This window comes from Corvus brachyrhynchos, unplaced genomic scaffold (genome assembly GCF_000691975.1).
Source record: "Corvus brachyrhynchos isolate BGI_N302 unplaced genomic scaffold, ASM69197v1 scaffold61, whole genome shotgun sequence".
In the NCBI taxonomy this organism is placed as follows: Eukaryota; Metazoa; Chordata; class Aves; order Passeriformes; family Corvidae; genus Corvus; species Corvus brachyrhynchos.
Window position 1 is genome coordinate 3206335 of NW_008236478.1, and position 27977 is coordinate 3234311.

The 27977-nt window shown below is 39.9% G+C and overlaps 1 protein-coding gene across 1 annotated transcript; it reads right to left on the bottom strand.

Annotated features, from left to right (window-relative positions):
• On the bottom strand, positions 1 to 27977 carry VSTM4 (V-set and transmembrane domain containing 4). Its single transcript, XM_017725855.1, has 7 exons — positions 27524 to 27977; positions 23845 to 23913; positions 22941 to 23048; positions 20401 to 20434; positions 14394 to 14506; positions 13490 to 13551; positions 1 to 2619 (listed from the first exon to the last, which is right to left on the bottom strand). Exons 1-7 carry the CDS (start codon positions 27975 to 27977, stop codon positions 2494 to 2496), a joined length of 966 nt encoding a protein of 321 aa, XP_017581344.1. The 3' UTR covers positions 1 to 2493.

Below are 27977 nucleotides of genomic sequence, written 5' to 3' on the forward strand. Positions count from 1 at the left end.
TCTTACAAAAAAAGGTAATTTATTCAGTTCAATTAACTATTATTTTGGGCAATTAGATATCAAACATACACAAGAATATATAGGATATTAATACATAAAGAATGGTATTCATTAACATGCTGGGCATAAATATACAGTAGAGGATTCTTCGGAACAATGGGCACAATGGCCAGTTGTATGCAAAAGGAATGTTTGTCACCAAACTTGAAAGTTTTCACATCTAAGTGGTCAAATAATTAATGTGTTAGGATTTTATCTTTAATTCCAAAGTAACAACTAATAATGTCTATATTTTTCTAAGGCTTCTTGAACAGCTGTCTGCATAACAGGTGTCCTCTCTGAATAATCAGTTAAACTGGCTGTTCCAAAATTGATCCCTGAATGTTGAATCACTCCTTAGCACCAGTTTGGTTTTGGTCAATGAGTTGATTGCTGTTGTCACTGAAAGTCCAACACCTGATCAGAGAACAAGGAAAAAGTACCATGCCCTTTTGGTGGGTGATTAACTCCTGGGATAATGCAAAGGTGAAACAAACATCTTTTCTGACAGCTCACAAATGCAAACACTAAAAATGCAAATAATTCCTAGCATTATAAACCGATAAAAGCTGACCTTAGTTTGGCAACAACTGTTCTGATGAAGAAATAGAATTAAAATTAGTACTGCACATAATGGTCAACCTGATAAGCTTTTCTTAAGTTCTTTTTATAGAATAAATTTTTATCTAATGTGGAAGCAGGTGACTGCATTTTATATTTACAGATCCTGGCTAGACAGTAACAGATTATGTGTGCCGCCTAATCTCTACCACTGTTCAAAAAAGTTGAAAAGCAGTTTATACAGACTCACTTATTCTGGTGAAACCCTCCAAAAGGCAGTGATGTGCTCTGTCCCCTGGTTGCATGTCCCCATGCTTGAATTGTCCCCCCTGCCCTCCTCTCCTGCACTCCCATGCAGGAACAGGAACAAGGGCATGAGTGCTCCTGTGATGATTCCCAGCTGTGCTCTGAACCCTCATGAGAAGTTGTTCTATCACTAAAAGGCTGTGACCTGTAAAGGAAGAACCAACTTGGACCATCTTAGGTGTGACTCCAGAACTCAAGGCCTGCAAGTGCTACTCCAAAATCCACATTAAATACTGGTGAATGAGCAGCCTGTCATGGGGCTCCCTCACAGACCTGGAGAAGACCTGGCACACACCAAGTATCAGATCTCCATGACCCAATGGTGACCTAAAGAGCCCATGCTTTTCCATCTCCATGGACTGCACAGTTACTCAAGGGCTAAAGCTTCCCAAGAGCTGAAAGATGTTGGGTATCAAACTCTCCCTGAGCTTTGGGGAAATTTAGACATTGAAGATACATGAGCTTGAAAACAGCAGTCCAGCTATTCTTCATGACTGAAATGCCCAGGATGGCACAGAATAGCTCATTTCCCATCAATGCGTGTCAAAGGAAAAGGGAGAATGCCTTCTCAGTTATCAAGAGGTAAAGAAAGAGGAATGTTATTTTGTATCCTCACATTAGGCTCATTTCCCTATCTCCTAAGCCCTGGTCTTTCCAAAGAAATAACTCCAAAGTCAGCAGGGCATTACAGAGTCTGTTCCATACGGAAGGAGAAGCTGTGTAATTTTTTCCTCTAGATCAGCAGCTCAGCAGTGCAGGCTACAGGAAGAAACTTTCGCAGGTTTGGAAACACCAAACTAAACCAAGACCAAAAGCAGTGTCCTGGTTCTCTCAGTTTTTCCTATTCCTAATCAGAATTTTAAAAAATCAGATCCTGGGAGATGTTTCCAAGCTATGAATATTCTTCCTTAAATCATTGGGGTTTATCTATAAATGTTTCTTTCAGATTATTTTGAAATATTTTATTTCAAACACCTTACTAAAAGTAATAAAAGTTTTTTAAAGACAGTGTCATTTAGAAAGGGAGTTTGAAAACATAGAACACAAACGTTTTTAACTATTTCTGGAGAAGAGGAAAAAAAGCAGAAAAAGTAACTTTAGCTTTTCCTTTGCTGTAGAAAAAAGTCTCAGCTTTACTGGGTTAATATTTTTCTGGTGGGACAAAATGCATTAAAGTGGCCATTTTCCTGGTCAGTGGTCTTTTCCTTCAGGAGCAGGTTGCTGGGCATGGATCCTACAACCAGCCCTCCTAAGGCTTGCTAAGATATTGATGTTTGCAGCTGGACTCATCACATTAACATTAAAGAAGGAATAATGTCTAGTGTTAGAAATGCCCCAGGTGGAACTTCAGTCCATTTCCAACAGGGGTATAGAACACTACAAAGGGTATCTCTGGGACGTCACTTGCTGACCAGCTGCTTTTTCTATGATTACTTTCAACTACATTGTGTTTAAAAGTTTCATAGAAAAAAGAAGTGCATGAATGGAAATAAAAAAATAAGGATATTTGTATGATTTCTATAAATAAACAGCACAGCAAGATTTAAATAGAACACAGACAAAGGACATTTATACAGGCATGAACTGTTACAGCTTGTTCTCCTCAAAGAGTATCTGTGCATAGACCGTCATGCTGGGAATGCCTTTGGCTTCCTGAATCGGCTTCATCAGTTCAAGTTCAGCATATGTTAAATTCTCCTCTGTGATTTTTGGCTGAAAGACAGAGCCAACAAATTAGTTATAATGTCATTACCACTGAATGTAGATATTTTATAAAATTGGCTATAGCTCTTCTCCCCCCCATTGTAATTCTACTACGTGTTTAATCCGTTTACTCTGCATTAGGGTTAGTTCTTAGAAGATGAAATAAAAATAGTATCAAAAATAGGAAACAGGAATAAGTAGGATTTTCGGGTTTGCTTCTAATTTCACAAACACTGAACATTTTGACAATTCAAATATTGGAGACTTGAAAGATGTGTGTTAGCAAAATGTTCAGCCTCCTTAATAGTAAATTTCCCAATTTTATTTATTGCAGATTTCACAATTTGAAAGATATATGCCAGATTTGCTTTCCAGCTGTAAACCTTGGACCAGTTACATCTCTAATCACAGCCACTCACAGAGCCTCTCATTATATTTCTTAACAGAACCAAAAAATGTTAAAAATACACAGAAGGCAGAAAAAACTGGATAGAATTACTGCCATTCCACTGGAATTTCACCACTTTTGCCAAGCTACAGATGAGTTCAGAGTTTAGAAAAAAGGCAATACCACCAAAACTGCCTGCTATATTACAGTGATTGAGTTTGACTTATAACTATAAAATGTAGCTAAGGGAGATGGTCAATAAAATTTACTGAAGAAATTTTTTTGTGGGTGGCAGAAGCTGCCTTCTGCTATTGGGGACTTCATCCAGACTCAGGTGGCTTAGAGGAGGAAAATCTTGTCTTGTGCTCCTGTGTGTGTTTTGCTCACAGTTGGGAGTGGGTTGTTCATGTCTAATTCACCCAGAAAATGTACCAACAAACAAAAGAGTTGCTGTGGAATTGTATGTGAGACCCTCAGTATTTGAAATGGATTTCAGTTAATCTGTAGAAGACTGAGGTCTGTACTCCCTGAAGAAGGGTGAAGCTCTGTGGTCATATGCAAGTGAAGAACTGGATAATTTGTTCTTTATCTTCTTGAGTACTTGTTCTACCTGAGTAACTGGTGTCCTCAAGTTGAAGTGCAGAGGACAATTAAAAAACCCAAAACGTTTCAGCCATGTGAATTTCTGCAGTCACAAGAAGCAGCTGTGAAAAGGTTGCATCTCTCAGACTACAAAAAGCTTTGGCAGTTGTAAACTTAAAACTGGCTCAAAGTTCATAAACCAAGATTTTCCACACAGTACTTAAATGTTAGGAAGAAATTGTATATAGTTGCCAAGGCCAAAGTTTCACATTTTATTTATTGCTTATTTATTTCTGATTTAACACAAATGATTCCTGTTTCCTTGAAATGTGTTTGAATAATTATTGTATTGTCTTCTGCCTAAAAAGATAAGCATCTAATACCCTCTGAAATCAGTCCCTGTGCTCCCCTGCTTCCTGTTCTTTGCACTGCTCTGGAATCCTCTCATGACAGTTGCTCACACTCAGCATTTCATTTCAGGTTGTTTCCATCAGGGTGAAAAAGTTTACACTTTTCCAGCATTAATTTGATCCTATTTCTTCTCTGCAGATCAAATCCTCAAATACTTTGTGCAGCTGCTGCTGCAAGTGGTGTCACTGAAGTCAATTGATCTGTGCAATGTGAGTCCAAGCCCTTTGCATGGTATTGCCTGCAGGACTGGCACCTTTGCATGTCACTGTTCACGCAGTCTTCCCTCCCTCCCCACTTCCATCCGTAGTCCTATTTGATCTCGACTTCTGGTCCTCATTCACTATCAAATGCTCTGCTGTTGACAACACAGAAAATGTCGTGCTTTCATTGAATTCTCTGGCGTAATGACAAAAGGAATTACTGTGGATCCAGACAGATCTTGACTGTAACAGAAATAAAATCACACACATATTTTCTTTGTTAATGTATTAGGATTGAACTGAACCACAATGTTTAGAAAGACATCTCTCCATCCTGGCCCTGACTTAAAGACTTAGAAAAAACTCTTGGTCAACTGCTGTGATGCATTTTTATATTGCCCTTTTCTTTCTGTCCTGAAAGTATTAGAATTAGTATCACTTTCTAGGCACTTCAGTTGTTTTTTGCTTTTATGTTAAGTTAAAGATGCCTTTTGAGATTTCAAAACTCTATGTGCCTGTCTATTCAGTTATGTAGTACAGAAGCTAAACACAGGAGTTACATTGAGGGTGGACACCACAATAACACCAACAAATGCTATATATTTTATTCTCAAAGTAAGATAGTATATTGAGCCTCTGTTTGAAGGTATGGGGAATTTTGCTGACAGCTTCAGTGTCACATCAGACCTTCAATGCATAATGATACACTGCATGTGAAAAGCCTCCTAAAAATGAATCTGATAAAACTTTTCAAGAAAAGATATTGGTCACTGCCACAGTAAAGCACTACATTTCCTAAGTCTGATGCAGAACATCTGTTGAGGCAGAAATATTTTCATTGTTCTGTAGGAATCAGTTGTTCAGGGCAAGCTAAATCTGTATATGTTTTCCCCTTTATTGTTTAATCATATTTCATGTTATGTTTCCATTTAGAAAATGCCACATGTCCTAAAATAACCACCCCAACGCCCAGCTCATGTAAATTTTAGAAGTAAGATTTATGAAATCATATTGTCCAGGTGTTTTATTATATTATCTCAAAATTGCATTGTTTTCCAGTGTAGATTATCTCTTTAGTCTTACCTTATTCTATTATGTTTGGATATGAAAAATAACACTAGATTCCCCAAAACAAGTCATTGGGCAGTAGTGGCTGATGTGTTGCTTTCATACATTTTTATGATGTTCCTATAGTAAACATAATTTAATAAAGCCAAAACACACTAAATAAATAATTGCATCTAGAAAAGCAATAAAACCAAATAAAATTAGTACTTTCATAAGTGGAAAAGGTACTTCAATTACTGCTACAAGCAACAGCACACCATAAAATGTGTAGAATAATTTCCCTTATGCATATTTCTAGTATGTAATAATTTGATTGAAAATATGAGGAAACACACAGGAGGTTCAAAATTGTGAAAGGTATACAGTTTTCAGCAAAGGATGTGTAATAATAGTGTATGGGAGCCAACACTACTTCAAGTTACCTGTGGTAGCCAGGTTTTTATTCCATACACTCTTCTGCACTTCATTTATCAACCACGTTTAATTTAATTTTGTTGGTTTGTTTGTCCAAAACCAACTTTTTTTGAGCAGACAGGAAAAAAAAAACCAACCTAATTCTTACGATTTCATCTCTCATTAGGATTGGATATTGTTTTGGCAGTGTTAACCTGGACCCGTGCCACCACTTCCTTTCTGGAACAATCGTGTGACTTTAATAACTGATGTTGTAGGTGGGACAGAAGGTAGGACAGAAGAAGAAGAGACAACAATTGACTGGCCATTCACCCCTCTCTTTCTGTCCTGGTGCTTCATCTAGGAGGTCATTGGGATTTCTAGGGCTACAACATCCTTTTCTAAAAAATTTCATCATTGTTCTAAAATAATATTGAAATTATTTCTTCAAGTAGGATCTATTCCAGTGTGGCATTCCTAGATACAGCATTTATCTTGTATGTCTGTTTTCTCATCTTGGGAACATATACTTTGCCAAAATATAAATTAGGAAGAGTTATGATTTTCCAGTGTATCTTCTGGCAAATGCAAAATTATTCCTCTTCCAGATTTCTTCCAGTTTAATTTTAGTTTATTCCGGTCACAGAGCTTCCCATGGGCAACTATTCAAAAGAATTCACTTATAGGAACGTTTCTCTTATTAAACAATCTGCAAGGTCTATCATGTGAATATGTAAAAGAAACTAAAGTACGTGTATATATAGTTTTGTTTTTATTGGGTTTGTCTAGTATATAAATGTGTTAGAAATTAAATAGAAGTGTTGGGTTTCAATCAAAATTATTCTGAATTTTATGTCATAATTACCAGGAATGTCAATTTTTCTCTTACTAGGCTTAGCTAATTTGTTTCTTGGCAGCCTCAAGAATGTTTACTCTGAGCACTGTCAGACGGGAAAGTTCTTGAAGCTTTAACTAAGACTACTCTTATCCAAATTTGTAATTAGGTATGAAGAAAACAAGCAAATAATAACCTCATAAATTCAACTTCTCTGCAAAAACAACTGATGCCAACTTGCACATAGAGATTGCTGCAGTCTCACTGTTCCATGACCACACGTGTTATGAAGATGACAAACTGAATGTGAATTTTTAGTTTACTATCAAAAATAAGCAGAAAAGGCCTGACTTCGCAGTTCATTTCAGTCTTAAATATTTTAGAGACTATTGCTGCAGACATTCGCCTTTGAATTCAGTGCCTATATAATCACATGTGATGTAGTTTTTGTTTGAGATATGATACAGAAAGAATTTTACACAAGGGAAAATAAACTCCTATAGATGAAATTAAATTTTCAGCACTGAGTTTTCTGGATTCAACAAGCATATATCCCAAATTGTGCACATGGTGGTGGGGTTGGAACTAGATGATCCTTAAGGTCCCTTCTAAAGCCATTCTATGATTCTATGAAATTCCTGTCAGAGCTTCACAGTATTTTTAGTAACTCCGGTTTCCTGCAGTAACACTTGAAAATGGAACTCCACCCTCACTGCCATGGTCTGCACTCATGGATGAGTGGATTAGGTCAGCAAGGATAAAACCCTGCCAATTCTGCAGATGTTTGCTGGTGTGATTGCCAGTGCATGGCAAATTGCCACCCGTGGCCCAGCCATGCCATGCTGTTGGGTGGACATGTGGTGCCCAGGAATGCTGCAGGAAGTGCAAATGGGAAAGGTAAAGAGTCAAGAGGTGCTGCTAAAGTTTGTTTGACCCAGTCTCTAGGAACTGCACTTCTGGCCAGGTTACTCCACAGCACCAAGAAAGCAGCCTTGCCCCAGTGCCATGAAGGAGTTGTTCCCAGCAAGCACATTCTGGAACTACCATTTATTTTCTCTCCCTTTCTCTTGCAAAAGCCAAACTTGACTCTTTGGCCTTTTTCCTTTAACGTTTGAGAAACATCCTGTTTTGTAGTCACAGTCAGTAAAAAGCTCCAAAGAAAAGCTCAGATACTGTCCAGATGGCACAGCTCAGGAGCATCCAGTGTCACTGCCTGAGCACACTCCATCAGAAACTGTCTAGACAGGACTCCCCAGGCCAACTGGTTGGGCTGTGTTACCACAGGAAGAGATTGTTGGCTGTCTCTGTATCCATGTCCAGAAGGGTGAAAACTGCATGCTGAGTGCAGCTTAAGGGAAAGGGCTTAAAAGCTGAGTGCAGCTTAAGTAGCCCATCATCTCCTCAGCATATCTCCTTTTCAAAGCATCTGGTTTTTGAAGCCATGGAGGGGATGGGATGCGATGGGATGTGGCTGCCAGCTTGGCCATCACTGGAGAGTCAGTGATGGAGGTGAAAGTGAGGATGTGCTGAAGCAAAGATCCAGCATGATCTGGTGGATCCAAAGATCCAAGATGATTTGGTGGATGAGTTTGCAACTCACTTGTCTGGGCCACCAGGACATGGGAGAGAGCACATGCTGGCAGTGGGGTCAGGCAGGACAAAACTCACTGTAGCTTCAGAGAGAAAAGGATTAACCTTTGACAGTCCTATTTTTAAATATACACAGGAAGACCCCTCCCTTTATACTATGTGGTCTGAAATCAGTAGTGTTCCTGAGGGCCACAGATACACTTAATGGTCAAGCCCTATGAACTTCAGTGGGATGATTTCCTCATTAAGATAGTACCATAACTCAGAAGTCAGAAGGAGTTTTTTGTTCTTTTTTTAAGAGCTTCAAGTGTTTACCAATGTCAGTGACTTGACTGCAGGCAGAAAGCCAGAGATTCCCCTGGAACAGAGGAGTTTCAGAAATTACTTTTGCAGAAGTTCTGAAGCTAGATCTGCAAAATGGGCTTTCCTCTAGAAATCCATCTACTGGCCAGTAAGATGAAATATCAAGAGAGACATTCAATGCCAAAGCTAATAAATATGACATTGGAAAATATGGAGAGTAGGAATTATGACTTTTAGTGGCATTATCAGTTAAAAAGGACAGGCTTTTTCACATTAAGATATCTATTTTTTTACTTCCTATAGAATAAAATGCCTATACTCCCTGAGAACAATATCTACAACAATTTGTGAACAAAAAAAAACCATTGCATCTAAATTTTGTTATTGCATCCCACAGAAGTTATGATTACAAAGTCAGGGACAAAGATGATTTAAGTCCCATTGAATGAGTTTTGGGGGAAGAGCATCCTCCCCTTTGCTAATGCTCTATTGCTTTTACAGTTGCAGTTATTCCTAGATTCTAAACCAACATTGCTGGAAATCAAGCTGATTTCTTATCATTCAAAAAAAGCCAAGGAAGTAATTAAAAGTTTTCACTTCACTGGTGACACTTCTATTACTCCAAATGTGTCATCACACAAAAATCATCTACTGTGGGAATTTGTAAATACACAAGTCTCAACACAGATCCAACAAGAAATTTTACATATTTATACAAATCATTCCTTCCTGGGCATAAAGATAGCAACCTGTGATCTGAATCAGGAAGCAAGCATAACTCAGTAGTTTTGAGTACGTTGAGTTCTGAGTGTCAACCTGAATGTGCAAATGATATTCATGTCCTATGGACATCTCATATCCTATGGAGACACTGAAAAAAAGAAAGGATTATTCATCTTGCAGAGAGAGGAATTATGAGGACTGAATAGAAATATTAAAGAATAACAGGGAGTCTAGGGTAAAACCATTCACCACTGCTTTGTGTATTATATGTATGGTCTTACTTGAAGTCTGTGGAGATCAATAATGCCTTAATAAATTGGGAGCTTAAATTGTCACCCATTATTACATGTGGAGGAAGCAACTCTTCTAACAGAAGGTGGCACAGCTTTTAATTTAAAGTCATCCAGTAGAAGGGAAGACCTGATTGCTCCCAGATTCAGAATTCACAAATTACTGAGCAGATGTATTCCACTTCCATTTTCTTTCTCAAGGAAAGGGCCAATGGTACCTACAGTTAAGACTACTGAGGAATCCTACTAATTGTGTGAAATACTGACTTCTAGAAATTTCCCTCAGCCTTGGATAACCATAATCCCTTCCTGGTTCTCAAGTAACTTTTACATCATCATCATCATCATCAAAAGCAGATCTCAGTAATCATGTAGCACTGAGCCACTGGTGATCCAATCCATGCTGAAATAAACAATGCTGTCTACACTGTGGGAGCTGAAGGTAGAAGGATGCTTCTCTTAAATAGCTCAGCGCTATGGTCACTGAAATCACTCTGCCCAGAAGTCACACAGGAACAACATGTACACTGTGGTGGGGAACAACAGAAGCCAGATACACTACATTCAATAAAGAGTTTATGTAAGAGGTTAGTCAGTGTAGGAACAGCAGAAGCCAGCTCTTGTGTACTGTGAGCTTTCCATGGATGTGTTTGGAGAACTAAGCCCAAGGGGATCATTTGTAATACAGGAGATATTCACCTGATTTCAAAGTGTGATGGTTATATGATGTAGCAGAGTGCAAATGTCAGTGGCAGAATCAGAGGATTCCCTATAGCCTGTCTTATCTGGGCAGGTATTCCTCCCCTTACAATTTGGTGTGAAAACGATGAAGTAAAAAAAAATTTTGTATAAGTAAAGATTTCAAGGTTTGATCTAACCTGAAGTCACATCCTTTCCATTGGTTGTAGTGAATCACACAGGAGCTCCTAAGATTGATGGTTCAAACCTTCATGAAAAGACACTAAAGCCTTTTCATTTAGATGATGTTCTATAACTGACACTCTAGGGCTATGACAGCTAGTCTCTAGGAGGCAATGAAAGGCTTACCAGAAAATTTGGTTGAGGAAGTAGAAGATTTATCTCTACCAACTCAACGGGCTAAGTACTTAAGGCTAGAGCAGAACAGCCCTTAGAGAGAAGAGTTTGTGGGCCCCCAGAATTTTCTTCTTCGTAATGACTCTCTGCGCTTCTTGCATGCTATAAAAAACATCCCTTTTTGCATTTCAGCATCTCTATTTCCTTTGATCTGCACACATTTCTCGTTGATGCTAATAGAGAATGACACTGATGGGGAATATTTTTGCAACAGGGGGAGCATAGAATCGTTATTCTGGCTAAAGCAAAAGCAATATGACTTAAGCAGAGTATTTAAAAGGCTTTACTCAACACTGCGCAATTGAACATGGTATTAGACTTTCTCTCTCTCTTTTTTTTTTTTTTAATTTTCATTGAGATTATGTCCATATTTTATCCAGGTTATTGTGTTCTTGTAAAATTATACTGCAACCCACTCTAGCACGTTAACAACAAAAGAAATTCTCTAGCTTATTATAAACATCTTTCAAGAAACCAAAAGCATATGTCCTCTGGAAATAATTTTGCTGGTATTTAGGCTATTACAAAAAAATTTCCCAAAACACTGGAATTATTTTGTAATGTTCCCTTATACTCTAGCTTGTTAGCTTAGGTTTTCTAGAATATTCTCCTGGTGCCCCAATACAGTCCCTTCCCTGAGTTGCACAGGGAAGCTGCAGAAGTAGTCCAGAAACTCAGTGATATGTGTCTGTCTTTGCAGTAGTGATTGCCTAGTAAGTGTGTGCCATCAGTGAAAAAAGACCTAGTGTAGACACCAGCTGTGCAATAATTATAGCTGGAAAGGAAGTTATTTTATCCTGCAGAGATTTGGCAGGATGATGATATTAATTTCTTTTGCCCCAAAGCACACTGAAAATTTAAAATCTGAGAAATTTTTGAGAATTAAAATGGGGAGACAAGTTTGCTGAAAATTTTTTTTTAAAGTTTCATTTAGATGTATATGATATGTCTTTTTCTCTGTATTTTCTACATTTTTTATCTTTCTTTAAACTTCTTTTACTTCAGTTAGTTTAATTTTCCTCACTGAAAAGAAGTAATTTAAAAGCAGAAAGTATGGATTTTTTTCCCCCTGAGAATACAAAAGCATAGACAACTGTGCTGTAAAAGGAGGCAAGAGGAACAGAATTGGCAAACTGCTCTGACAAGTGCCCTGCTCAGCTTCTGAATATGCCTTATAGATTTACTTCGGTTTAGTTTATTTTGTCCCTCAATGCACTTTATTGCTAGGTCTGTTTATATTTGTTGGATCACTTTTTGACTTAAAACTAACTCATGTCCATAGATTGTGTCTTTTCTGTGGGCTATGTTTCTCCAGGTGCACTCTGAAGTGAAATATGAAAGGGAAGAGAGCAACATACAGAAACTGCTGCCAAAGTCCAACAGCAAGGCATTAAAACAGAGTCTGCTGTCTGCATGCAGCGTGTGGATCCTCAGTTGTGCTAGGGGAGACAAAGCTGATTTCATTGTTTGAAAAGGCTTTACTCCTGCTCAACCTCCAAAGTGTTTGGACCTTGACTGGTGTTTTGTAGCAGGAAGGGAAGAGCCAACAGCTATTTAAGGGCTATCCTTGGAATTATTCCAGAAAGAAAAAGCATCTGGAAACAGATTTACTTCAAGTTTAGCCTGTGTCAATGTGCTTTATTGACCTGCAGGAAGAGTCTGAGTGCTTTAACTGGTGAGAGCTTTTCATAAGAGAGCTGAGACTGCCTGATTACTGATGTGCCCGGGCGCTGGGGTTTACACCGTGGGCACGGCAAAGGGTGCCTGTCAGCCCTGGTGCCAAAGGCTCTCATCTGTGTCTTTGTCTTCTTAGCAGAGCTTTGGCCACAATTACCTATGTTGACATAAGGCCTTTTTCACGGAGTTTTAAAACTCTGCCTCTTCCTCTACTGAAGCCTGACCTGTACGAGCAGAGTCTGGCCAAGGGGCAATCCCTGCAGGACCAGCAGAGGAATGATGAGCACCATATCCAGGCAGAAAAATTGCCCAAGATATTAGCTGAACTGTTCTCAAGTCGCCTGGCATTATGCCCAGGTATCCAGGGTTGTAAAATGTAGAGGTTATTTACTGACAGTTGGTAGGAAGGTTCTCAATTCTAACCCTCATCTGAAAGTGAAACCATCACATGGCATTTGGGTTATTCCAGTGGCGTAATTTTAGGTACCCATCTTCACCTAATATAGAAAGTTGGTCTCTCTGTGATCTCTCTATTGCCAGAGAAGGGAGAAAGGATTCCCAAAAGGCAATTCAGAGGAGTAGTCTGAATTACTAGGAGCATCAGGTTCCTACTTTAATTCATCTCTCTTTCTACTGACTACACAGGGACCATAGCAGAGCACTGCAGCTATAGGCATCTGAAGTGAGTTGGTATAAAACTGTGTCACTCTATTACTGCTGGATGTCTTGTCCAGGCCCTGCTTTGTTACAAAAGCAGAGAAACATCTCACTGTCTATCTGATTTGTCTTGCATGTATCTGCAGGGGTATTTTTCAATCGGAAACTCATACCCAAGAGAAACTTTTATATGAAGGGCTTTTTCCTTAGTATGAGCTACATATATACATCTTATTCCTGCAATTCAAGGCATTTCTGACTTACAGCAGTGTAGTGCAGAATAAGCCTCCCCATTTCTGATTTGAAGTCTCAAAAGAATTGTGACCAGTACAGTTATGATTTTGTCAATAATTGGTATTTTTTTCCAAAACACCAGCTGCCAGAAGCATGTGAGAAGGAATAGCAGGTTTCATTTAAGAACAGGCCAAGTTTGTAGACATGACAACTGTTAGAAAGCTGGAAGACATAATCCAGTGTAACATTATGCTCAAAATGAAAAGAACCAAGATAATTCATCACTTGAAAAAGTATTACTTAAAAAAAAAAAGGACCTGTATGATTTTTTAAGGCGATTTACAGTATCTGAACCTAGAGTTCTGGCAACATTTCAGCATTTGTATTGAGACAGAAGAATATGCAGAAAATTATGTCACAGAAAATTACTCACCAGGATCAATTTTCTTTGAGGTTTCAAGAGCTTGGGCTTAGGGAAATTATTGGCAATTGGAGCTACAAAAATAAATATTAAGGGATCATTTCATATTATTATCATTCACTGTCATTTTTAGCATATGTATTAGCAATTTATAAATTACATATTAATAGCAAATTAGGAGCAGATGCATGTACTTATACATGAGTTTAAACATATTTCAGGTATTTTACAAGGAACCATAATGCTTATGAATTAGAAAAATTCATAAGATTAAAGAATCTGATATGCAAGACATGCTGTTTGTGTGCAAACACTAGAGCAAGAATACCCCCAGAGAACTGATCATTTGTTACCTAAACCACAGTAAATCTTCAGGTCCTTTCCCTCCTCTCTCCCACTGGCTTAGCACTGGCAGTGTTGCTCAGAAAGTACACCCAAGAGTTTGTGAGACCGACCCTGGAGTTGCAAATCCTCTTGGAAAACGAAGTCCCCAAGAGGCTGGTCTTTATCTGCCCAGTTTGCTTGACTTCCCAAGTACACCAGCAATTTTAAAGAGTGCAATGTGTTGGCTTCCCTCAGAATACCCCCAACAAATAATTTCAACTTGCCTGACTTTAATCTTCTCTTTGAGCAGGGTGAATATTGCTGCAGAGGTTCCTGTCTCTCCTCTGGTTAGTGTGAGCTGAGACCTCCTGCTTGGTCTCATTGAGTAGCATCTCAGAATGGCTAAAGCTGCAGGGAGGTGAAAGTCTGTCCCAGCAGCAGGCAGAGGCGATTTCTTCCCCCACAGATGGGAGCAAGAACAGGCAGAGGCAGAGACAGTGGCAAAGTGAAAGATTCCTGACGTCCCACACTCTGCTGTCCCTCCATGGTTGTGCTCAGGATTTGAAATACCTCTGTGTCTCTGTATTCATACCTTTTGCTGGGATGGCTGGTGGCTGCTCCAGTTTCTCTTTCTCTTTCTTTTTCTTTACCTTCTTAGGCTGTAGAGGAGACATGCTCGTCACACTGGTAACTGTCTCCCCGGAGCTGCAAAGCACAGGCCCAAAAGTGAGGGGAAAATGGAGGCAATAGAGGGAAAGACAGTTTGTCAGTGTGAGTTCATGCAAACACATCACCTTCTACTTGTGAGAGTTCATGCCCAACAACCTGGATTGTTATTAGGGTATATAATGAAAAACCTCTTACGGTGGTTGGAAATGCTCTGGGTTTTGCATTTGTTCAGCCATATAGTATGGCTGAGAAACTCAGAGTCTCACTCATCCTGGTATAGAAAATGCAAACTGTCAGGTTTAAACAAGACCCATTTCATAGCACCTATTCCTTAGAAGCATGTATGACCCCACTGATGCACCCAGGGTGAACTTCTGCCTGCCTGCCCTCAAGGGCTAGAGACACAGACAGGTTATGTGACTTGCATAAGCTCCCATGGGAAGTGTATGGAAAAGCAAAAGCTTCAATGCAGATTCTGGGCTAAGACTGGCTGAGGGGCCAGGAGAGCATGTAGCATGTCTTCAGGCAGCTCACAAACCCGCTAGCAAAAGCTGGCTTCGTCAAGGGGGCCAGTGTGCTCAGGGAATATAACAGGAGAAACTGTGCCCCAATCTCTAACTCGGGCATTCTCCAGTATATTTGTGCTGAAAAGGTGCTATGAGGGAAGAGTACAAGTTATACTGTAAACAGACTCCTATCCAAGAGTTTCTGTGTTTGGACTATTGGAGTTTAACATCCTCTAAGGCTGGACGCTTTACCCTTATCATCTCCCAAAGCCTGAGATCAAAAATCCTGCTTTGAATATTCGGGGCTTGGATGCACAATCAGGTGGCAGCGATTGTCACCGCGGGTCAGCTGAGCTGTGCAGGGTAACTGACTGTGCAGGGGCTCCCTGCCTGCAACTAAAGGGGAATAAAATTGTACTGGCTTAAGTGGTGATGAAAGGAATCTTGACTTACAGCTGGGGTGGGAGGAGAAGGTAAACCATTTAGTTATGATGACTATGGTGATGGAGGTGACTTGGTAAGCAGCCATTGCTCAGCTGCATCTGCCCCTGGGCTCACCCTGGGGTAGACTAGGGCAGTATGGTTGTGGGGACCTCTCTCTTCTGTGCTGGGAGTTCCACCACACCATGGAATACAACCAGGGTCTCCACAGTCACAACACTGACAACACTTATTTCATTGAATTTTAAATCCTTTGACCCAATCTCTTGTTCATCTCCAGATTCTTTTGCATAATGAAACATTCTCTTTATATTAATAGAATAAAATATTCAGACTGGGCCAAAGATTTAACAAAAGTTGTGTCAGCTATTGCCCACACAAGAACAACAAAATTACAGACATTACCATTTTACACAGTTGTAAATCCAAATGACTGTCACTACCATTGGTAAAATCACTCTCTGGATTTACACTTGTGTAGATTACAAAAATACTTTGGTTTGCTGATTTTTCTGAGTTCCGTTTCATGTACTCAGTCAAAAACATAGATTGCTGCCAAACTTTGTAAAAAGCGTTTAAAAAGTAAAATATGTTCATGAATTATGAATAAATCACATCAGTTATGTAAACAGAGGGTTGCACTGAAACAATTTCAAAGTCTGCCTGCTCTGCTACGAACCTATCCCACAACAACCATTTGTTTCTATACTAAAATCAAGACAAAATGGTTTAAAACCAGCAGAAAATAAAACTGCTCTACCTGGCTTCTTTGTACAAACAGCAAACTGCCAAGAAGAAAGACTACCAAAAAGGAGATGAGAATGATTTTTTTTAATGTTTTTGGGTTTAGTAATCCCAGGTCATTAAGGCAGATGTGTAGCTTAAAGATGCTGTTGTTCCGATATAAATTCTTTAAGTGCAATATATGAAAAGGCTTAGTGTCAATTCATTGCATTAGTTATTATTCCTGCTTTGCCACTGAAAAAGTGAAGCTACAAAGAAATGTATTTGTGACTTGAAGGTTTCTTTTAAATGCCAGGGCCACACAGGGTTAACTGATTCTGGGAGATACAATAACTATACTTGCTGTCTTAGAACTGAGCTCCTCAAACCACACAAGGAGGCTCAGAGAAGACTCCTTGGCTCTGAAACACTGCCTCTTTGTGAGCTTGTCTTGTTCTATGTCTAAAAGGAAAGTTAGTTTTTTATCTCCAGTTCCTTCTTCAGCCTCCTGGCTTCTGTTTCAATGGTGTCACGTTGTGCATTTCTTGAAGGATCTAATGAGTTTTTAGAGAGCAATAAAAAACCAGGGGTTTGGGGAAGTAACCTGTGGAAGGTGTGCAATAATCATGGAACCAGGGCAGCAATCTCCCTGGAGGTCATGCCTGTTGCAAGACCTGGGAAGCTACTAGAATTTTGGCTTTGCTACTCTTATTAGACCCTAGGATGTGGAACTTTGCCTGTTGTCACCTAAGTCAGCTATTTTCTCTTGTCAAAGGTCTGCATAGGGGTGACAAAAAATTCACTTGAGTGAACTGGGAGTTGGATATTTTTCAGATAGGGGAGCTGTGTGAAAAGGTGCCAGGGATAGTTGGGTTCTTGGTTCTGGTTCTGTGTGGCAGAATTTGCTCCTGTGATGTGAGATTGGCACTGTGGAACCAAGGTGTCAAGATGGACAGCTTTCTGAGGCGAACACTTTATTTACCTCCAATTACTTATCTCCAGAAGAACAGTCACTGAAGGACTGGAGAGTTCAGGCCAACACAAATATAAAAGACAGAAAAAAATGTTCCTGTTTTCAAAGCTTTGCCTCCTAGGGGTTTCTGGATCTGAAAACTGACAAAATGATCCAATAACAAGGAAAATAATAAGAAGAAGGGTATTTAAAGAAAAGAAAACATCAGAAAATGGAATTAGGTGGTTTGGAAAACTAAAAATAACTGTACTATTTTATTTAGGTGGTTATTTTAAAAATGTGGTAAGGAAATGGGTTTTGGTCAACTCTTTTTTTTTCCCCTTAATTTGTTATTGGTCAAATAGCAAACCAAAACCTAAACATCTGCTTTGTTATACTCAGGAAATCTGGACTTAATTTTCTTTTCTACCATGGCCATTTTGTGAGACCTGGGACAATTCACGTAGCCCACTGTGCTTTAGATCCCAATTAAAAGTAAAAACATAATTCTGACATCAAGACATAAATATTTTAAGATGCTTAGGTATTACTGCAGTGCGAATGCAGACATTTCTTAGACATCAGACTATTAATGTAATTTTGAAACTGGATTCTACTCTGTATTTGAAATATCACTAAGGGAACTGGAGTTGAGCTTCTCTAATCAAGGCTGAATTTTGCACAGTAGTAATTTTAAATGGCAAGAACCTCATGCAAATTAGTTAAACAGTTTGGCCTAATGGATATTTAGACAGTAGGTTTTGGGTCTATATGTGTTGAATTAAGTTCCAAGACAAGGAATTTGCAGGTGAAGAGCAACGAGTTCAAAGGAATTAATGGTTTGTGTTTTGAGGAGAGAGTGGAAAATAAATGGTACCAAGTGTGAAACATAACAATTATGATACTGTGTCCTGGTTTGCAGTGTATTCTATTACCATCCTCATGAGCTGTTGAAATCAGGTGGGGCAGTGTTTCCTTGCCTCCTCCCCCCAGACTGTCTTGCTGTTAATGGCCCATCATTGTCCTGCCACCTGACTCAGAGATAACTCCCTCTGGACTATCTTCTGTTAATGAGCCCATCAACGCCTGGCCTCATGACTCATTGCCCCATTGTGAGATGCTCCACCCAGAGGGAGGAACCGAGCATTCCATCCTGGATACAATCTGAGATTCTGAACACCACAGACACCTTTCCTCTGGATTCCCAGAGGACAGGAGCTACACAACCACCACAGGACCTTCTGAGGAAGAGCAGACCCTTTCTACCGGGTCACTGCTTTGACAGAACCACATCCATCACTTCAGGAGGACTGAAGCCACCATTTTATCGGACTGCTACCCCTACCCTGACTTTCCTTGCCTCCTCCCCCCAGACTATCTTTCTGTTAATTGCCCATCATTGTCCTGCCCCTGACTCAGAGATAACTCCCTCCGGACTATCTTCTGTTAATGAGCCTAATCAACACTTGGCCTCATGACTCATTACGCCATTGTGAGATGCTCCACCCAGAGGGAGGAACCAAGCATCCCATCGTGGATATAATCTGGGACTCTGAACACCAGAGACAACCTTTCCACTGGATTTCCAGGGGACAGGAGCTACACAGCCACCATTGGACTTTCTGAGGAAGAGCAGACTCTTTTACTACAGGATCACCGCTTCAGAGGACTGCAGCCACCATTCTACCAGACTGCTACCACCACCCTGCCTAACAGGGTGTCAGGTTGTACCTTGACTCTGTCAGTTTGAACCAGTGTTTTCTTTTACTTTTTTTCTCTTTCTTTAATTTCCATTAAATTGTTATTCTGACTTGGTGCCTCCCACTGGTTTGTTTTCAAACTAGTACATACTGGTAACACTTTCATAGCTATTTCATTTTAAAGCCCCCAAGTCAATGCACTTTTAGCCATGCATTTGTGTGATCAAAGATTTCACACCGAAATACATGAAAACTGTGTTTTTATCCATATAGAGTCATGCACTTCTTTCATTTCTTGAGATTCTGTTTTATGGTGAAGAAATCACATGGGCTTGTTTTCTCCCCTCTATTCAGCCTCTTAAGTTAGTGCTTGCAGCAGTATCACTGCTACATCATCTGTTCCCAGAGAACCAGATTTTGTAGTATGAGTTTTTATCTGACTGCCATGCTCCATTTTTTCAGTTGGGTCTCATTTTTCTTCTCTTTTTGTGTTCTCTACCAATCTACTTAGATTTCCTCCCCCTCCCCATTCTTTCTTGTTTGTTTGTTTTTTGTAATTCCAACTTTGTCCCAGCAGCTAATAAAGAAGGGGAAAAGAGAAAACATCCAGGAAAAAATGAAAACTGCTGAGCTGTCTCTCTGAATTTTTGGGTGGTGCAATGGCTGGCCAAGGTCACAGAACAAAGATCTGTCCATGAGTAACATGAAAGTTTCGGTTTGTACTCACCTCTCCTGAACCCTGTGTGGCTTTGTTTTGATTTCACTTCCATCTGAGTGCCAGTTAGATTGGATACTGTGATAATCCCATGAGAATGCACTAAAAATCACACTACTGGAGGATCTAGGGTGTGCTATACTTGGCATTGAATCCTGTAGTGTCTAAAGATACGATGAGAAACAGTATGTGATACCAAGACGTATTGGATTTAAACTGTAAGGCTAGAAACACATGGTTTCTGTCACTGAAAACTGGGAAACAGCTGTGCCTCTGTGTTGTTATGAGACATATCTCTTTCATCCTTTTTGTTTGTAAAATGTTTGTCATATATTTTTACTGCAGTTCCAGTCCAATATGCATATCAGGAAAATCATACAATGGAAATCAGTTGTATAGCCACACCATCAAAAACTTTTGGCAGCCAATGGTATTTAAAGGAATGCAGCAGCAGTAGAATTCTTCCCATCACTTGGAGTCTTCAGCTGCGAACAGACTGTGGGCCTTGAAAATTTGCTTTTGAACCCCCACTTCATTCCTGGGTGTGGGCATCATGGGGTAACATTGTGATTTGTTCTATGTGCATGGATGGTTTAAGACATTACCATCCTGTGAGGTGCTGGGAAACCCTAGAAACCTACAAGGGATGAAAGCAGGCTTCTTCAGAAAGCATCAAGGAGGGGCTTGTCACTGCAGCACCTGCAAGACTTTCAGCTAGCCCAGTTAGATCTCCCTTTTCCTGCATAGCAGGCACATTCATGAGTCAGGGACCTGGGACTCTTTATGTTCCCATAAGCATTTTGAAAACATTAATCCTATTCTTCAGCATACAGAGCAAAACAAATCCAGAACTGGTACCTTGGTTTATAGTAAAGAGATGTGTAATCTCCTACCTGTTCTGGGGGCATTTCACCAGGTAATGCTTCACTGTTAAAGAAAAGAAAAAAAGAAAGAAAATGTGGCTTCACACCAACATAGTTTAGGAATTTCAAATGGGCACTGCAGACAGACCTGTGTTGCTGAGACTGTGGAGTTGCCAGGTTGTTACACTGGGAGAGCTCCTGATCGTCACCATACATTATGTTGTGCTTTAAAATGCAGTCTGACTCTAAGACATAGCTAGTCTTGGGAGAGGGGAATGTATGAAACACCAAAAATCTGCTGTGGAAATGCCGGGCAACACACATTCCAGTGGTCAGCCCAGCCAAAAGACAGCTTGCTAAGGAAAAGCACAGCAGGCCAGTAATTTTACTTTGAAGACTTTTATTTCCCTTGTGGTGCCTGTATTTATTTCCAGAAGCCTGAAATAAACCATTCACCCACAGGAGCCACTGCTGTTCCTAATGTAAGTCAGATTGTGACCATAGGCATAAAGGATCGCCTCCTGGGATCAGATCAGAGGTCCAGTCCAGCCACTATCCTGTCTCTGACAGCTGTGTGTGTGAGCTGCGTAAATCCTTCTACTTCCTATTCCTTTGAGTCAGTAGTCCTGAGCAAGGGCAGCTGCCCCCACTGCAGCCTTTTAGGAGCCAGGGTTATTAAGATGCTCTTTTGTGGCTTTGTGGCTTCTATGCCTCTCTTAAAGGACAGACTCTGTCTCTTCTGGTCAATCTACTGCCAATTTCCATCTCAGAAGGATGAGAGGGTGCATCCCTGGGTCATGATGTCAAGTTGAATGCAACCTAGACATGCCACTCCCTTCTTCTCTGTTCTTTAAAGGACCACAAAAACCAGACAACAGGGCACTCACGTGACTATGCCCCTCTCTACGGGAAAGTTTTCATATTTGAACTTAGCTAAATTCTCCCATTCCAAGGGAGCTATACAGCTCCCTGTTTTGGTCCTAAGGAAAGGGGAGCTGAGAGCACCGAGAGCTGGGACTAACACAGAGGCCATGTTTAAGCCAGTGAAGGCACTGCTTCCATCTACCTGCCAGGCCTTTTTTAAATGTACAGGAGAACAGTAGGCCTGACCCTCTGGGAGTAAGGGGATGCTCATGTACAGTGCTGACATGCTTTTGAGCATGCAAATATTCAGATATTTGGGTAGCGAAGAAAGGTTTTAGCAGCTCAGAAGAACCTACTTTTTCTCCTTTGTATATCCTTATTCTATATTGTATATTATTTCAATATTTAGCTGGTGTTGGTTCAATGTAAATAGACCTTTCCTCCAAGTTGCTTATATGGTCACAGCAGTAAATTGACAAAACCAAGCAAATTCTAACCCAACGTCTGCCCAAGAAAAACTGGGATACATCAGTCTAGTGCTTGTGGCTTCAGGGTGACTCACCATGACCAACATACTTAAGTGTGGGTACTCCCTTGGCACAGAACCTTTGTCATCACTTTACAGGGTAGGAAGAATAACATCAATCTTGCTCCTTCCTCTTGGCAAGCAGAGTTGTTGGGTTAAGTCAGAATCAGAGTTACTCTAAGTGCACTACTAGGAAGATGGAGCCACAGCCTGAAATGTGTTTGTGGTCAGGCAAGGGCTTCTCTATACATCTATTTTTGGCTTACATGTCTTCTCACGTGTGTATCTGAGTCACTCATTCCTTCGTGGGATCTGTGTAGGCTGCAGAGGCAGCAAAGTCATGATTCTCTCCTGTCATTAACAAGGCAAGGCACTGACCAAACTCCTCCTGAAAGCTTCTCTTCAGAGGTGGTCCTTACACTCTCCTCTGACATGGTGGCTGCTAAGTCTGCTGGTATCTCATCCTTGCAGCTTGTGTGAGGTCTCCAAATAAATGAAATGAAAGTAGAGCCTGCACTGGTTACTCCACAGATCTGAAGTAGCACATCTGTTTACAAAAACACTGCTTTGATTCAGATGTAGCCTCTTTGAGAAACCCTATCTGAGGCAGAGAAGAATGAAACAGTAACCCTTGATCTTGAAATATTATTATGAAAAGACAGATTTGAATGTTGAAATGATGCTTCAGTTTCAAAAAATACAGTAAGTGAGAGAGTGCTAATAAAACCCTTCAAATTCCCAAGAATATTGACAGCTACTCAGGAAAGGAGAATAAAACAGAACAGAGTAAGATTGCTTTGAAACCACCCTACATGTTTGGAGAAACGTGACTCATGCAAGATTTTAGCTTCTGGTCAGAATGCAACTTAGTGATACAGCATGTGGTCTCCTCTGAAAGAAGTTCCAACAACCAACTTATGTTTGTGCAAAGGCGAAAGATTTTTGAAAAGTCTGAAGCAAATTTGAAGTGAAATGTCTATTAAAGGGGAGGAAAATTCCTTTGTTCATGTTTGGCTGATAGAATTTTTTTTTCCTACCAATTTTATTTAAAATTACAATAAAGGCAAGGCAATATTTATTTTTCCTGCTTCCTCTGCATTCTCTTAATTCTCTTCTCCCCTCCCCATGCCCCCCTTTTTGGCAAGGTCTTTGCAGTCATCAGGAATGGCATTTCACTCACCTGTGGATCTCCTCCTGTTCAGAAGTGACTGACAGAGAATGACAAGTGTAAAAAGGAGGACACTGATGATTCCTATGGAACACACAAACACTGCATACACGTACAGATCTGAAAACCAAGCACAGATGATAGTCAGTGTTGCAGCTGATGCTCCATGGTGATAGGCCAGAAAAAAGTTATGTCTGCAAGATCCAAACAGGCTCTGGCCCAAAAGATTTTGGGTAACTGCTCAGAAGTAGTTTAACCCTCTTGAAGCTTTCCTGTAATATCCTGCTCGGTTTAAAATTTGGTTGAAGTCTCCATAAATGCAAATAGGTGTAGTTACACTTATGAGTTGTGGCTTTCAGGAGCTAACAAAGGACTGGTTTGGGTTTTGGGGTTTTTTTGAGCAACATCTCAAAACCCAAAAGGACTTCAGTTGGGTTATTTCCCAGTTCAAACAGCTGTACTTTTTTCTTTTGTAACAAAAGGGAAAAACAAACACACAAACAATGAAGCAAGAAAAGTGACAGTGGGGAGAGTGTTGAGTGGCTGGGGAAGAAGGAAGAAAGGCTGCAATTGCTTCTTTTGCTGGCAGCACTGGCTTTTAACTTTTGTATTTTTTTTTTCTTTTTCAATCTACAGCCTTAGGTTCCCTTTATGGCTTTCATTCAGGTGTTGTAACACATTCCCAGTGCTTATCTTCCCATTGGCCATAACAGATATACAAGAAACTGAAGCTGGACGCTTCCATTCTCTTTTGTCCAGCACCCCTTGTACTTTGTGGGATGGTTTCTCAGGCAAGGCCTGGGTTTGCACAGGAAATAGCAAAATTGGTCCTGATTTGGGGCACTTTAGGTGTCCTGTAGCATTGGAATAAACTGACATCGAGTATAGAACCAGAAGCAGTTAGATGTATCTTTACCTTCAAAAAACTTCCAGGCTTCATGGTTTTTCTTGAAAGTGGGATGATCAGAAGTTTTTGCTGAAATCACTGAAAAAAACCAAAGAAGACACAACAAAAACTGAAAAATGTGTGGCATAAAAAGTTAGAACCTCTTGAAGTAAATGTATTCTGCCTTAGACTTCAGTGCCCCAAGATCTTTCTTCATCTAACTGCCTTTTGATGAAACACTTCAGCTGCACAGAACTGTCCCCTCTGTTCAGGAGGAGGATGGGTGACTGTCAATATCATAACAGCTGTACAGGCTAGCACCAGCATCCAAATGCTCTGACTGCTGAAACATTGTTCCAAACCCTTTCTGCTCTCCTCAGCCAGCTTGTTTATGCATGCTGATATTTTTTATGACATCAGATTAGATGATGTCACTTATGCCAATTCCATGATTTTTCTTCCTCTAGCAATCATTGCAATGAAATGTGAGCCTGGTAATGTCCTCCAGATTGCCAGTGAGGTCTGAACCTCCAAGAGAGCTTCATGTGGCAAATCATTAGAGAACAAGTATCTTACTGGAAAGGAATTCATTACAGAGAGCCCTGCAGGGATGTGAAGAGTGGGGCTAGATCAATGGATATACAACTTTCAGGACTAATGAAATCTTCTATTCAGTTGTGATGGGAAGCTCATCCTGGATGTTTTAACAAATTACTCATTTGTTACATGAAAGCATCACATGTGTAGATTTCTGGCAAGTATTTCAGAATAACTTCCCTGGAAAAAAGGGCTTTTGTTCATTTTGGGGAAAAAAATAATCTTGCATTCCTGTATCTTGCAACATTTTTACCATTAGAAAATGCCACATGCAACTAATACTGAAGAACTCAGACTCTCTTCTGTGGCAAATTCTGATACATAAACTTCCCAACAAGACAGATTGTTGTGATCATCTACTTTTTTGTTGTCCATGCCAGTATGACTATAGTTGGACTGCCTAATTTTCTGTATTTGTCTTCCTACAAGTAGTCTCTTCGCTTGGACTGTAAACCATTTGGAACATGTATTACTCTAAGAGACATGCAGTCTCTTGAGGGATTACATGATTGTAAATGATGTTTCTGGGGTGCTGCATATTGTTCTGAGATATGGATTAGAGTTTTCTGATAGGAAGGGAGTAGAAGAATTTTGTTTTTTTTTGGTCTGTGATAAATTGGTGTTTTGGTGTATTCTCTACTGTAAATAAGACTGCTAACTTGGTTTTAGGCTGACATTGACCACACAAGCCCAGGAAAGGAGCAGATGCCTTTAATGAGAAGATGGGGGAAGGGAAAAAGGTTGACTTTATCTTAGACAGAAGACACTGCAGGCTGGATTAGGAGACACTTCTTGGCAACACTGGCACTTGGATTTCTCTTGGTTTTACTAACAAGGTTTAACAGTAGCCTTCTTGTAGATGCTATCTGATGTCTTGTATTCACGATGAAAGGGGCAAACTACAACAGTTTAAATTTCAGGTGGACCTTCTGAAAACACTACAAAGTTGCTGTAGTTGACATGAGTGCAGGAACAGAAGACTGTAAGGACTCCATCTCCACAACAAGGCTTCTTTTCCAAAGAAATGTACTTTGCCTCTAAAGTAGAAGCCAGATATGTAGCTAAAATTAGACTGTCATCATTACACAGTAAGGAACTATAGCGTGTAACTCAATTGTTTTTCTGTAAGTCCAGTATGTGTATTTGTGCAAATTTATGTGTTGCAACAAAATGTATTTGCAACTTCTTAACGGCCTATGCAAATTTACACGTGCAAACTTGCTAGCAAATAACAAAATCTAAATATAAATTAATAGCAGTAGATACTACAGATCCAGGTTGCTTCAAGAGCAAGTTGCATTTTGAAGAAAGAGAATTGTCCTTTTCTTTTCTCTCTGGAAATTTGTGTCTTGCACAGTAACCTCCTCTTCCTGTGTGAATAAATAATAAAAAAAAAAATAGACCGTGCTATTTCTGCTCTGCTTGATGTGCAAAATTTTAAGAAATTTGCCTGGTGCTTTAGCATAAAGATACTATTTTGAATTGGGCATAACTGCAGACACATTACTGGAACAAAATGTTAGGCAACACAGCAACTGTGATGTGGTGGAACACTGCTACCTTATTTGATAAAGCACAAGCAGTACAACTTAAGTATCCAAATGCTTCAGGCAATTTGTATTGCTCCTTTTGTTGCATCCTGGGTCTAACTGTAATATAAGTAAATCCCTTTGCAATAAAAAGTGTAACTGATCATAATATAAAATACAAAATGTGTTTGGAATAAAATTTCCTTGAAAAGCCCAAGTGTTACTGTTGGGAAAACTGGAAGCTTTTATCACTGCTCAGAAGAGTTACCTTCCCTCTCAAGTGCAGCAAGTTCTGTACACTCAGGGTGCATTAGCCAAATGCTAGCAAAGGTGGTCCTTTTTTTCCAGTCAAGAGGCTTTAAGTGGTAAAACAGTTGCTATGACATTTAAAGATATGCAATATTTCATCTATCTTCTGGTATCTTTAATCTGGATTTAGAGTTAGAATAAATATGCTTTTGGGGGGCCAGGGTGGTTGTGGTGTTTGCCTCAGATCCCCATAGGGTGTCTACAACTCTCTACAGGTTGACCAGCCTTCCTCCCTTGTCTCAGGTCTCCTGCTCTGCTTTGGTTCATTTCAAGTGAAGTAATAGAGCTGAGCAGACTGTGAAAATGATGAAGTCACAAGTCTCAAATCCCTATTCTGATTATATATTCATGACTCATACTAGAAATCAGGGGAAAAATATTATTTAAGGACTAGACTGAAAAATGATGGATTTCCTTCTTTTCAACAACTGCATTGATCTGAAGCTCCATACTTTGGCTATGAAAACCAATGAGCAGTTTCAGTGTTACAATCAGCAATAGTCTGAGAAGCTATGAAAGCTGTGGAGTGTCTCTTTGGGAGGAGGGGTACAACAGGTGGTGTGACAATATTTTATATTGCTTTTTCTTCTGCTGCCACTTACTTGGAGCATGCCATTCCCTTTCCAAGAACTTCTGACAAATCCATATGTTTCACTATAGGCATTTAGGAACAATGAGAAAACACTCTATACTGCTTTCTGGCATTATCTTTAGGGCTGTCCCTGTGGGAAATCAAATTTTCTGTTTATAAAGACACAAGTAGGGGGCTAGTTTGCCAGCTAGCACTGATGGCACAGCTGCTGAGCAAAACCACCTCTCCAAAGGAGTCTGCTCTCAAAATCCAACTTCACCCATCTCTGAAAGTGTGAGTATGGTGGCATAAGATTTGAGCTAATCCATCCTAAAGAGATGGCTTGTTTTCAACTTGGTTCACATCTGCCACTTGTTGCTGGCCATTTTATCCAGAGTTCAATACCAGCAGGATGGCCATTGCTTTTCTAGCTCTGCTTTCTGGCTGCAAGTGGTGTAAACAATAGTACTGAAGTGGTACTAAAAGTGCTACTTACCAGCTGCTGCTAGACTAGAACTAAGAGTAAGAGAAACACCAAGAGAAGGGCAAAACACATAAGCTGAGTACTAGGTTTTCTTCTCCTATCCACAGATTACACTTAAAAATAATCTAAGTTCAAATGTCGTACAGATGAACTTCCAAGAAAAAAAAAGGGATCACAGAACAAGAAGAAATTATAGACTTGAAATCAATAGTCTCTCACCTCTTATTTCAGTAGCTGCTGTACCATTTGACCATGCTGTCCACTTATTTCTGTGTTTGCCAATTTCTTGGACTTTGCATATATAATGTCCTTGATCTGTTTGCTGGAGGCTTAAAATAAGGAATTTGTACATAGTTCCATGTTTCTCTTTGAGAAGATGAAGTCTTTGCTTATGAAAATGATGAGTATAATTTCCATAATACTGGACAGACCCAAACTTTGTCATTTTGATCATCAGATGCTCCTGGGTAGGTGATGCAGCGAAGACCCACCGCACAGCCAGCAAATTGTCTGTCTTTCTCTTTTGAGAAATGTGGCAGTAAAGGGTAGCATTATCCCCCTCGGAGTATTGCACTGTTGGTCCAGGAGAGACTGTCACATTTAAAGCCTCACAAACATCTGCAAAGGAAAGAAAAGATGGTGAGAATCCTCCATATAGGCACAACAGCACCAT

Coding starts and splice junctions, on each gene's coding strand:
- VSTM4 (XM_017725855.1), bottom strand. CDS start 27,977: ATGGTGCTGTTGTGCCTATATGGAGGATTCTCACCATCTTTTCTTTCC. Junction 23,914..27,523: donor AGCAGCTACTGAAATAAGAG/GTGAGAGACTAT, acceptor GGTTTTTTTCAG/TGATTTCAGCAAAAACTTCT. Junction 14,507..20,400: donor GTGAAATGCCCCCAGAACAG/GTAGGAGATTAC, acceptor TGTGCTTTGCAG/CTCCGGGGAGACAGTTACCA.